Source organism: Paramisgurnus dabryanus, chromosome 20 (genome assembly GCF_030506205.2).
Source record: "Paramisgurnus dabryanus chromosome 20, PD_genome_1.1, whole genome shotgun sequence".
Lineage (NCBI taxonomy): Eukaryota > Metazoa > Chordata > Actinopteri > Cypriniformes > Cobitidae > Paramisgurnus > Paramisgurnus dabryanus.
The window spans coordinates 13,785,245-13,798,691 of NC_133356.1; the positions used below are offsets into that span (position 1 = coordinate 13,785,245).

A 13,447-nucleotide genomic window follows, 5' to 3' on the forward strand; every position below is an offset into this window, starting at 1 on the left:
AAGAATATCGCGTCACGTGCTCATTTGAGCTATAATAAACGAAAATACCCGCATGTCATCCCAACGAGATATATTGTTCAGCTCCTCAAAATGCGGGTTTTAAATGCATATAAACAATCACGATGAGAAAAGTCTGAAAACTGTATCAAAGCAGAAATCAGGGAGCTTGTCAAATATACACTCTGAAGCTGAGATCATTCACCAGAATAGAACTGTGCATTCACGCGCTCCTTTGTAGTCTTATCATAAACAAAAATGCACGCGAGTTGTTTCTGGAGAGAGAAATAATAAATAATATGCAAACTTCAGACGCTGCGTAGAAGAGAGGGCGGGACTTTCAACATGTCACGTGTCTTTCCGGGACCATCAGATGCCGTGTAAACTTGGCAGTGTGAATGAATAAAATATCAAGCGGTCCCGTAAAATTCCAGGATGCCTGTCCCGTGTATCTTACGGAAAATCTGTGTGAAAAGGGCTTATGTAACACTAATACTGTATAAATCCTCACATAACAGCTTAGGATATTGCCTAGTTTGTGGCCCATTACATGTGTACTATTTCTTTTGTGTTTGTAACAAAAAAGTCATGTCTGCACTACGCTGTGAACCCAAGAGTTGGTGGATTTACAAGGAGCCTTTGAGATCATTTCTACACTTTCCACACTCTTATAAATCACAGACTCTCTCCAAATACGCGGCTCCAAATGACTTTACCACAACAATACACCCACTGCAGCGCTTTACACACAAATTAATATTCAACGTCATATTGCACTATTCAGTTCACAATGACAGCTGCTCTTGAAGTATTACAGACCTGAAGGAGGAGCAGCTCATGGACAGTCAGATTACCATCTATAATAATTCCTAAAGTATGTTCAAATTTCCACATGTGCGGTTTCGGCTGAATGATCGATGACTGAAGCATGTCAGCTATGAACCACATCCTCTGACAGTTCCCTTCTATGGGGGAACTAAATCAGACCTGTGTGTCTTCACCAAAAAGAGTTGATTTATAAGAACTATTGTAAAAAAAAAACTATAAATCAACAATAAACAATAAAAAGTTCCCTGCTGGTTTATAGAATAGCTATTGTATACACTCATAAAAATAAAGTGCTACTTTACAGTGATGTCATAGATGAACCATTTTTTGTTCCACAAAGAACCATTAAGTTAAAGGTTCTTTAAAGAACCATTTCAGGGTTCCCACACCTTAGTTAACTTCAAGGACCTTTCAAGGACTTTCCAGGTCCAATACCCTCAAATTCAAGGACTAAATGTGGGGACACATTTCAAGTGACAGCAAGGTTACCTTTAAAGATTCATTGTTACAGTTCCCTTTCGAGGGAATTTGCGCTGCGTCACTGCAGAGACACTTTGGGGACGCCTCCAAGGGTAAGTGTCTGAATGTGTACATCAAATTAAACCAATGGTGAGGCTTAATGACAAGACAGGGTGACGCAGGAGCCAGGATGTTTATCGTTATCTGAAATATTGCTAAAGATGGCGTTACAGGGACACAGGAAGTATGGCAAGGGAGACGCAGCGTCTCTTTCCCTTCTCAGGGAACAACAGTTACATTATTAACCCGAGAAGTTTTCATGTGTCAAACACAACTATTCAAAACATTCACATACAGAAGATATAAGCATTTAAAGCAACCAGTTTAGCACTTGCACTTAAAAAATCTATTATCCTTCACTACACAGGGAATAATATGGATTTTTTTCCAGAAAACTTCTTGCATAAAATAGATTCAAGTACTTTCAATGACCTGTATCTATGTATGTATATTTTTAAAAACTTCCCAGGATCTAAGAATTTTTTACCCCAGATTTTAGAAACTTTTAAGGATTTCAAGGACCCGTGGGAACCCTGCCATTTATTTCTTACATTTTATATTTTAAAAAAAGAACCTCTTGTGTAACAGTAATGTTAAAGGTTCTTTATGGAAGCATATAATTTTTTTTATTTCTTAGCATCATGAAGCACCATTTTTAAGAGTGTAGTCACAATGTGCAAAGCTCCAATGTTTGTGCAAAACCACAAAAATAACCATATAAAAGATGGTGGTAGGATTGTCAATGGCTACAAAATAACAGAAAAACAATGTAATTGATGTCAGAAATTCCATCCGACCAACACATTATGTTTACTATCAAGCAACAGTGGCATTGTTGGTCTTTAGTAATTGAAAACAGAGAACACATTGAAGAAAATAAAGGCACTAATGAAATCCAGATGGTACGTTGTGTTGCAAAACATGCCTGAAATCACATCATCTAGGGTGAGCGTGGTTCATTTTAAGCACATAAAGGTAGCTCCCCCAATATAAAAATGTGAGCTCTTCGAAAAAATGCTAAAGACACAGCGACTGTAAAAAATATTTTAAGTTTAGTCAATTTAACTGTATTGACTAGTGATGAGTTGCTATAACTTATAAAATTAAGTTGACATAACTTTTACAACTCATTTCTTTTCAAGATAGTTGAAATGACTTGTGAACCAAGTTGATTAAACTTAAAAATGTAAGTGTAAAAATATGTATTTATTTTTTTATAGTGAAAAGGGTCGCCAAACTTGCAGATCATCTTATCACCCAAATGTTTGGCTTTAAAGTCTTTAAAGTCTTGCACAAGGTCAAATAGCTCTCCATGCTGTCAAACCCCATGTGAAAGGTGCTGTTTACTCGGCAGTAAAAGCCGAGCAGGAACACTCCAGCTCGTGTGCTGTGGATTTGGCTGTGAAGAGACAGCTTTTGTTTCTTTAACTGAAAAGTATCAGCTGTAAAGCCCTGGATGTGTACTGCAGGGTGACACGGCCTTGAGCTGTCTGTATGTTTCGGTCTGCCTACAGTTCTTCTTTATTAAGATGGCTATGGATAAGAGTAGGCTATTATATTATAAATATAATAAATATATTTTAAGAGACATGATGACGAATAATATGCTAATTTTATTTGTAAAAACAAGTACAGTGATAGATTAATACACTTCTGATACATCTTATAACTACTACGACTGACTAGCTTATACAGTAGGGGTGAGCAGGGCACAAACTATCGCAGGGTTAATTGTAACACAGCTACTTTACATATTTATACAGGGCCGAGCAATCTGTGCTTTTGATCATTTTCTCTTACTGTCAGAAGATCTCCTGTGAATTTGTAAAAAGTTTTGATGTGTTTTGATAAATATTTTGATCAAAGAGTGTTTTGAAGAAATGAAAGTAAATTTCTTCATATTAAGTTTGTTTTATTTCTGAGTTGGGTGTGTAAGTCATCAAATCCAACCTTATATTATTTTAATCACTGTCTTGTTACCTAAAACATAACACCATTTTGAAACATGTCAGCAACTCTTAGTAACTGATAGCTGGGATTGAAAACATTTTTACACAGCGGGGTTACTGTAGTTGTGACACAGCGTTACAATTAAGCCTCAGGTATACAATGATAATGAAATTAAAACAATGTAAATACTATTCATCAAAATGATAAAAATTGGGATTTTTTGTCTTAATTGAGCAGCCCTTTCCGACAAATCTATTTATATGCATTGATGCATAATACAAGGATGGTTAGATGAAGGATCATGGAAGGATAATGTGTGGATAGCTATTATAAGTAGATGTATATAAGCAATATCCACCTTTAGTTTATAGACAAAATTTGATTTAATTATTTGTGTTTAAACTAAATCTTCTAGCAGGTGTTACAACAAACCCTCTGTTTGTTACAATTAACCCCACCTATGGGGTAAGATGTAACGTTTGCACTCCTGTCACTTTCAGTGTAATTGTACGATAACGGTAGGTCCCACAAACAAACTTTAAGTGTTTATTTGTAGCAGAGATGTGTGTGTGTGTGTGTTGATTGTGTAAAAAATTATTAATCTAACTAAAATATTTTTTGAATTATAGAGCCAAAGTCAAAAAGCATTAGGTTGTGCCCCACTCTCCCTTACTTGACGTTCAAGTACAACGTTTATATTGTAATACAGCAATACACTGATACTGTAGGTTCACATTTTTACAATACCTGTTGAAAAGTACTGCAATACAAATAAATAACATTAAATGTTAAGAAACTTTAAAAGCTCTGATGTGCTCTGAAATGAATCGTTTAAGACATTCTTGTGCTGTAAATTATTGTGCTGTAGGTTTACAGTTAGAAGTAAAAGATTACAGAATATTGGTCCATCGCCATTGTTGATACATTCACGAGTTTGTTGCTTAATATTATGTCTGTAGATCAGAGATGGGACCAAGTCCCACATGTGCAAGTCTCAAGTAAGTCTCAAGTCTGAACCTTCAAGTCTCAAGTATGTCCCAAGTATTTTTTTTCTTGGGCAAGTCAAGTCGAGTCACAGGCTATGTCAAGTCAAGTCCAAGTCAAGTCACCTTATTATTGTAATTTTACCTGCAGAATCTGATCTTAATAAAGTGACAAGATATACAGTAAGTAACTATCAGTAAATTACAATAATTTGGATTTGCATTGTAAATACTCATGTTCAGTAAAATACATCTTGGAATCAAACAAAATTGTAACTTCATAAATTATTTATTTTTCACTTCTGCCAACCGTTTGAAATTTTCCACATTGAGTCCATAAAACAAATAACAGCTTAACATCAAACAGACCCCCCTCTGAACACCTCCCTCTCTCAAACACAGTTTACGTACAACATTAAACTTTGTTACATTTCTCCCCTCTCTCTCTCTCTCTCTCTCTCTCTCTCTCTCTCTCTCTCTCTCTCTCATACATGTGCCCTGAAACAACGAGTGCGTCGCACCTCTTTCGTTCGCGCGGCTAAATTTGAAATAACGAACTTGAGCGCGCAAAAGACGCGACATGTGAACCGCCCCTAACATTGTACAATCAAGTCATTTTTCTCTGTGTGTGTTCAGGTGGCAAACTTGAAAAAGAAGTATTCAAAAATAAAAATAAGTATTTTAAAAAATAAATCAAAATTATTTTGCCCACATTTGTCCCCAACACGGTATGATGAGGGCTACATTAGCTATTATTCCATTAGATAACTACCAACTAACCAGATATTAACAAACTGACAAGCACTTACTGGGCATAATGGCTCTTTAAATGACGACCAAAATTGGAGGTTGCCGTCTGGCTGCCTGTGATTTTAATGTTGCATGTCTTGCAACGCACTGTTCGTCTTTTGCCATCTTGTTGAAGCCAAAAGCGATGACCCTCCGTACCCCTCCGGCTGACATGTTAATATCTAAGTGGGCGTGGTGTGCGTAAGGTACGAGAGGGCATGGCGAATGATAGTGTCGTGATTCAGTCATGACAACACCATTCTCAGCCTGCGCTCCAGCTGGGTCGACTTTATTTTTTAAAATAATTTATATATTTTATATTTAAACTGAAAACATGATGTGATTAACACTCAAGTCATTCAAGTCATCGTGTCTCAAGTCAAGTCAAGTCCAGAGTCTTTAACTTCCAAGTCCGAGTCAAGTCTCAAGTATTTTATTTTTTGTCAAGTCAAGTCACAAGTCACAAAAATAGCGACTCGAGTCGACTCGAGTCCAAGTCACCAAGTCACAAGTCCCCATGTCTGCTGTAGATCCTCACCGCAAGAATCCATTACATGTATAAGTAAATACTTGCCATGGTGTCAAAGTGAAAATATTATGCCAGCAAGCAGAGCATTAGAGGCTCACAAACATCAGAGAAAAGAAGGCTATGGTTTGTAATCTCTGTGCATCATATACTGATTTCTTTGGGATACCTCTTTCTGCTCTGACCTTCTGTCAATGAGGAGGTAAACAGTCTGCTTTACAGTAAAATCTGAGTGAGTGCAGAAAGAAAACTGCCCACATACAGTATAGAAATCAAAAGGCACTTTGCTAAAATTGACTTAAATTGTCTGTCTAGCGGCTGCTTCTCCAGAGAGTCTAAAAAGCATTTAAAAAGAAGATGATAGCAACTAAGATCAAACACACTGCAATACTGTCGAGCTGATACAGTGCAATACTATAGGTTTGGATATACATTTTGTCATTTATGTACATGGTTTAAGGATATATTTTTAAAATAGTGAAAAAGGAAAACAAAACAACCACACATCACACGCAAAATGACTATAAGGCTAGGAAATCAGGATTTCTATGAGTGACGATTTATAAAAATATAAATCAGATATTGCTGATAATTAATTCATCTATTTCCTATGATATAGTTAATATTTGGACCTATAGTGATTATACTATATAAGACACACCCAAAATCATCATTCTGCCACTCATTTTTCAGGAAACAACAGTAAGATTTTAAGGATTCATACATGAAGAGGTTTCAGATTGCCAGTGGTTACCATGAAGAAGTGAGATGCTCTGCAAAACTTCCAGCCAGACTTTGTAACAGAAGAGGTACTGTTCCTGAAATCAGAAAGAAGAACAGCATTTCCAAAACCTTCCAAAATTCAGTAAAAGGGTAACTAATAAAATACATAAAGAGGATAAAAAAACTCCCAACCCAATAACCAGCTGGATAGTATAAAATTAAAGTTTAAAAATTAAAATATATTGGATGTAGAAAATACAATCACTCATATTTAATTTGGCCTTTTTCAGTGTTTTTCATTATATGCCAGGAACTTGACTGAATATAAAGTGGAAAATTTGCCTTAGTACACAGAGTTTACATCGGACATGATGTTCTGACCCAAAGTACTCAAATCATTTGTTGTACAAAAGAAACATAAACTGAAAATATTGAATACATTTATAATGGTAATGTAATATTTAAACCAAAGAACAATGTGTTTTATAATTTGGTAGTTGTTTGGTCTCTGAATGTTTCTTGAATTTCAGTGGTTTCATGCTCTTGTGCGTGTTCATGCTTGCAGCAAATTGTTCACTTTCCACCATTAAAAGGACACTCAACTTTTTTTTTAAATATGCTCATTTTCCAGCTCCCCTGGAGTTAAACATTTGATTTTTACAGTTTTGGAATCCATTCAGCTGATCTCCAGGTCTGGTGCTACCAATTTTAGCATAGCTTAGCATAATCCATTGAATCTGATTAGACCATTAGCATCACGCTCAAAAATAACCAAAGAGCTTTGATGTTTTTCCTATTTAAAACCTGACTCTTCTGTACTTACATCGTGTACTAAGACCGATTTTCTAGGCAGATATTGCTAATGATATTACGCAGCGCCCGAAAATAGTCCCCTTGGTTACTTTCAATAGCAGGAAACTATTTTCAGGCGCTGTGTAATGTCATTGCACCTCCTGCAGCCAGGTTACGCCAGCAAAGTCCTTGATTATTACGCCAAAATGAAAGTATAGTTCATATTCATATCTGCCTAGAAAATCACAACTTTTAATTTTCCGTCGGTCTTAGTACACGATGTAATAAAAGAAGAGTTAAGTTTTAAATAAAGGTGACCAGACATCCCCTTTTTTGGTGTTCTGTCCCCGACTGAAGCTGTCCCCGGAAATGTCCCCGTTTTACAGCATGTCCAAAACAACCAGCAAATACACTAAAAAACCCGATCAACATGGGCGTTTGTAGTACCAGACCGGAGCAATCATGTAATGATTATTTTCACCAGCAGAGGGGGCCGCGAGCTACGTATTACTTGCGCATGCCACTGATTTAGCGATGAAGAATTTACTACGAGACACACGAGAAACCGTCATTATCATCAATCAAGTTATCATAAGATATGAAAACAGTTAAAGTTATGGGGGTTTAAGGTACTAAATACTCATTTTAAAATAAAGTAATAAACCAATTAAGTGAACTGATCACAGTATGTTACGGAGCATTTGTTTTGTGTAGGCTAAATATGTTTACATTTTGCACTATTCCTTCTGTTCTTCACGTTTACAATGTTATGAAATCAGCTGAAGTACCTTACAAGTCATTTTTGATGGGGTATGTCTCATTTGTAAAAAAACGGGAAAAAATAGATTTTTAGGATACAGAAATTGTTCAATTAATTGATTTAGAAACACTGCAAAAAATGACTTTCTTATTAGTATTTTTCTCTTGTTTTCAGTACAAATATAAAAAAAATTCTTAAGTCAAGATGCATTTTCTTGATGGGCAAAATTACCTACGAATATAAGACCAAAATATCAAATTTGTGCTTAAAACAAGCAAAAAAAAATCTACCACTACTTAATTCAAGAATTTTTTTTTTTGCATGTTTTAAGCACAAATTCACTTAAATTTATTTTTTTGTCTTAAAGCTAGATTTTGCTTAGGTGATTTTGCTTATCAAGAAAATGCATCTTGATTTAAGATTTTTTAGATATTTTTACTGAAAATAAGACAAAAATACAGTTAAGTAAGAAGTCATTTTTTGCAGTGAACCCACAACAATAAAAAGAAGAAAACTTTAAAAAAACATTTTGTCCCCATTTTTTATTCATAGATAACAACAAATGAGATTTTAATGATATTTTGACCATTTAACTAGGAAATGTCCCCGGTTTTCATTTAAAAAATCTGGTCACCTTATTTTAAATAGGAAAAAATATTGAAACTCTTTGGTCATTTTTGGGCGCGATGCTAATGGTCTAATCAGATTCAATGAATTATGCTACAGTAAGCTACGCTAAAAGTGGCACCAACAGACCCGGAGATCAGCTGAATGGATTCCAAAAAGGTAAAAATCAAATGTTTAACTCTAGGGAAGCTGGAAAATGAGCATATTTTCAAAAAAGTGGAGTGTCCCTTTAAGGAAAAGTCACCAAACTTGACATGTTGGCCAGAATTTGTCCAACTCACACATAAATTTCATTTCACGTGTTTGCATTAACATGTAATCAAATATGAAATAAAGCATATTTGGCGTGCTGTCCAATAGGAGGGCTCCGAGCTTATTATTAGCCCGAACCAAGAGAACTCCCCCATCCTAAACTCACGGCTATATATAGAGTCCTCTTTGTGCTCAATGGTGACCATGCTCCTCACAAACTTTATTTAAATACCGCTCGACAAGACCAGTGGCTAGGTTTCATGGTTATACATAAACTGAGAATACATGTGAGTGACTTTGTATGTCACATCCTCACATCATGCAATACAACTGAACAATCCTCATGCATGTTGTGTTGAACTCACTTTGGTCTGAATCATGCCATGTCGCTGAAGTCTCATCTCCTTCACTATGTCACTCACATTAATCTACAAGCACAAACACAAGTACATGCATTTATTATGATCTGTTGCCTTTTCTAACATATACCCAGATATTGCTGTAAGACCATTTAAGGTAGGTACTCACACTCAGATCTTTCTCAATGAGACTGAGAATGACATCAGTACAGATGAGGACCCCGGCCCGACCAATGCCTGCACTGCAGTGAACCGTGATTGGCCCTTTAGAGTGTATGGCCCTCATGTAGCGAATGAAGCGCACCAGTTGCTCAGAGGAGTGGGGTGTGCCATGATCAGGCCATGTGGTAAACTTCAGATGCTTCACATAATGAACATCACCAGTCTGGAAAGGTATAAAGTTTCATGAGGAGTAGAGATAACCAGCTGGATAGTAGACTTTACAATGAAAAATACATTACAAACAAAGAAAAAAATAGCTTTTGAGTTTTGAGTGAAACATTGTTACATGTTATCGTGGCAAAACCATTCAGGTTACATTTGAAAGCAAGCCCTATCCTATGCAGATTTATTTCATTAAATTATTATTTTATTACTCCTAACCTCTTTTTCCACCATCTTGATGATCTTAATATGGAAATAGCCGAGCATCTGGTGGTTGTCCAGAATGAGCTGGTAACGGTCCGTTTCTTTGGGAACGCTGAGCTTCTCGGGCCAGTACTTGTGGCATTTGACCCGGCCCCATTCTACCTCCTGAGTCATCATAGCGATAACATCAGACTTGTTCTCCCACACCATCTGCCAAAAGTTATCCTGTGTGCCTGGCAGAGGGCCCTGACAGGAGATGTAGAGGAACTCTTCTGTGCCCACCTTCATACGAATGTAGCTGGCATTGATGTAGTCTTTGTTTTCTCCAACAGGAACCCGCGTCTTATCGTCTGAATGGTTGAAGAGAAAGGTCACTAATGCCAGCAATATTGCATAATCATATTATACAGATAATATACAGAATCACGCACTGTTATCATATGGTTGTGCAAATGTTGGTTTATTTGAGCTTGAACAAGCATGTTGTATTACTTTATATAGTTATATATAAAGTTCGGCTTCATCCCGCTCCTTTTTGTAGGTAACTATATCATCATGTACAATGAATATGTATGTTTTGTCTTAGACATACTGTTTTCTGATATGCTAAAGTAGACAAATTGTATTGTGAATTTTTATCATGTTAGTTTGAAATAAATGAATATGTATAAATCAAAGAATAAATAAATATAAGATGTACGCTCCAATAGTTTTCCTGTAGATTAACTCAAACAATGAGTGCTCATAATGAAAACCTATACAATTGTATCATTTCAAATGCATGATTCCCCCTAAAATAGTTTTTAATGTGAAATCCAGTTTCAAGAAATTTATATGAGGTCTCTGCATACTGTAATGGGGTGAGTGCTGTTATTGGCTTTAATACCTAGCAGTGTTATTAATCTGCAAAGCAGAGACTGCATTGTTGATAGTTTCCCCATAGAGTAATGCAGAAGGAACAAATGGTCCCAATGTACAACAAATAACTTCTCTGAATAAATAAAACAAACTCATCTCAAGGTCATGTGTTTTGGAAAACCTGAAGGAGTGAACACAGGGGAGCAGGGTGAGAAGAATGCTCTAGGATATTCCCATGGTGGTCATGTTGGTTGCTTAAGCTTAATAAATCTCAAGACATGAAACAAAACACGCATTTCGTTTTTAAACAGCAACATTTTACTACATATATGAGTCAGAGATGATCACTAGAGGCTCTGCACAAATGTACCATTTCTTTCAAAGGGACACTCCACTTTTTTTGAAAATAGATATTAGATAATAGATAGACATATGCTCATTTTCCAGCTCCACTAGGGTGAAACATTTGATTTTTACAGTTTTGGAATCCATTCAGCTGATCTCCGGGTCTGGCTGTACCACTTTTAGCATAGCTTAGCATAATCCATTGAATCCGATTAGACCATTAGCATCATGCTCAAAAATGACCAAAGAGTTTCAATATTTTTCCTATTTAAAACGTGACTCTTTTGTAGTTACATCGTGTACTAAGACCGATGGAAAATTAAAAGTTGTGATTTGAAAGTAACCAAGAGGACTATTTTCGGGCGCTGCGAATATCATTGTGCCTGCTGAAGCCATGTTACGGCAGCAAAGTCCTTGATTATTACGCCAGAATGAGTATAGTTCATAGCCATATTGGCCTAGAAAATCGCAACTTTTAATTTTCTGTCTGTCTTACGACATAACTACAGAAGAGTCAAGTTTTAAATAGGAAAAATATCGGAACTCTTTGGTCATTTTTGAGCACGATGCTAATGGTCTAATCAGAATCAATGGATTATGCTAAGCTATGCTACCGCCGGACCCAGAGATCGGCTGAATAGATTCCAAAATGGTAAAAATCATAAGTTTCACACTAGGGGAGCTAGAAAATGAGCATATGTTAAAAAAGTGGAGTGTCCCTTTAAATATTTCATTGAATAAAATGAAAGTATTGACTTGTTTTATTAAATTTTAACTCCAAAATAACAGGTCCAAAATTATTTTCTATTTTAGAGTTTGTTCAGTCGCATGTCTCTGGATCTGTGAGCAGTGTACAATGTGTTAGAGAGCAAAAGAAATGATTGTATTGTCTCGTGAGGACTAAGTTGTGTCTCTCACATGCTATTTTACTAGTTTTGGCCGCAACTCAATGCAAGGGGGCCGCTTGCAAAAACATGTTCGGAAGAGGAAAAGGGTTTGAAAACTAAAACAGTGAGAAGGGAAACAGGGGGCACATGTGCATGCAGTACATCGCCGGGAGTAGGTAAATTCGTGCGGAGCGGACTCCACAATGGGTGGCATCAGGCTTTCCGGAGAAGGTTGCAACCCTTGAACTGCTTCCAGCAAAAACAGCGGTTAAGTCCCAGGGGCCTCACACTTTCAATCCTGGGCCCTTTATTCGTAGAACAGAAGCCGTGATAAACAAACATTCCAGGGCAAGCTAGGGCTGTCTGCCTCCCGCGAGCACATGAAACACTGTATTGTACGCCTTCTGCACAGAGACCCCCTCTCTTCAATGCAAATGCAGCCCACATACACACCACCGGCCTAAAAATCACACAATCCCCTGTGACCCCTCACATGAAGGGATGTTTCCCATTACCCGTGAAAGCTGATCGGTGAGTCACACATCTCCTGTTTGACTTTTGCAGCATTATAGGTTATATTCGAAACAGAGAGACCAAACATCAACTTACACGGCTCATGACCCACCACACCTCACGGCAGCGAAAACCGAACAGGAGTGCAAACAGGATACTGTACCCGCGATATAAAAACGGCACCACATGGGTGAGGAGGCCCGGAAAGCCGCAAAGAGGTGCCGGATAGAGTGTGAAATAGGGAGTGAAATACATGTCCACACCAGCGATGTAATCTAACCCTCTGCTCTGGTAGGACACCCGGGAGTAAATAACCAGGGATTGGTTACGTTTCATTTAATTGCTGTGTTGTGTGTTCTGTTTTTACTGGTAAATTGTCTACAACAATAAATGTTGCCCTGCATTGTTAAAAGTGTTATTATTCATATAAAACAATATATAGTTGATGTACATTTGCAGTATCTGTACCATTTACTACACTTACAGTAAAAGGAAATTACAGTAAAACTACTGTATCATTTGAAAATGTGGCCTTTACTGATTTCACATGGAAACTAGAAATATAGTCTTTTGTTAAATTCTGGCAATTCTTTACAATGTGGTTTCAAAATGGCGTAAAATGTAGAGCACAAACATCCTTTTTATGAGAATTGAGGCTTGCTAATTGTAAAATGGCAATAATGGCAATAAAAATCTTAACTAAGGGAACTAGTAAAAGAAGTAAAAAAGGTTTTGTGGTGCACTATGGGAGAGGCAGAGGTACTCACAGGGCAGGATATCCCTATATCTGTTCTTCTCACGGTTTTCAGGGGCTTTTCCAACCAGACAGTTGTCTGAGGGTTTCAAATGCTCTAAAGCCTATTAGGATAAAAGTAAGATTAGTATAAATCTCTCACTTCTATAAATGAAATGTTCATGTTTATTATAGACATCACAGTTATTATCTATATCAGGGGTTTTTAAACTGGGGTCCCCCAAGAAGGTTCTAGGGGTCTCCATAAAAGTTGTGAGATAAAAGACTTTATGTAACAGTTTAAATGTTTTTTATACAAAAAAATATAAATTAATAAAGCAATAAACCCCAAGAAGCAGTGGGTTACCAGTGCATTTTATAACAAAGGGGCGTTGTTAGGCAGTTTTTAAAAACATTT

The 13,447-nt window shown here is 36.7% G+C and overlaps 1 protein-coding gene across 2 annotated transcripts in view; it reads right to left on the minus strand.

Moving 5' to 3' along the window:
- Positions 1–2,960: 2,960 nt before the first annotated feature.
- ptpn20 (protein tyrosine phosphatase non-receptor type 20) overlaps positions 2,961–13,447 on the minus strand; it is a 35,182-nt gene continuing 24,695 nt past the window's right edge. For both annotated transcript variants that reach the window (XM_073812841.1, XM_073812840.1), the window contains exons 41-45: positions 13,064–13,154; positions 9,709–10,043; positions 9,275–9,490; positions 9,112–9,174; positions 2,961–6,410 (exon numbers count right to left, since the gene is read on the minus strand). In XM_073812841.1, the coding sequence (XP_073668942.1) occupies positions 6,303–6,410; positions 9,112–9,174; positions 9,275–9,490; positions 9,709–10,043; positions 13,064–13,154 (813 nt within the window). In that variant the 3' untranslated portion in view covers positions 2,961–6,302. The remainder of the gene's footprint in view (positions 6,411–9,111; positions 9,175–9,274; positions 9,491–9,708; positions 10,044–13,063; positions 13,155–13,447) is intronic.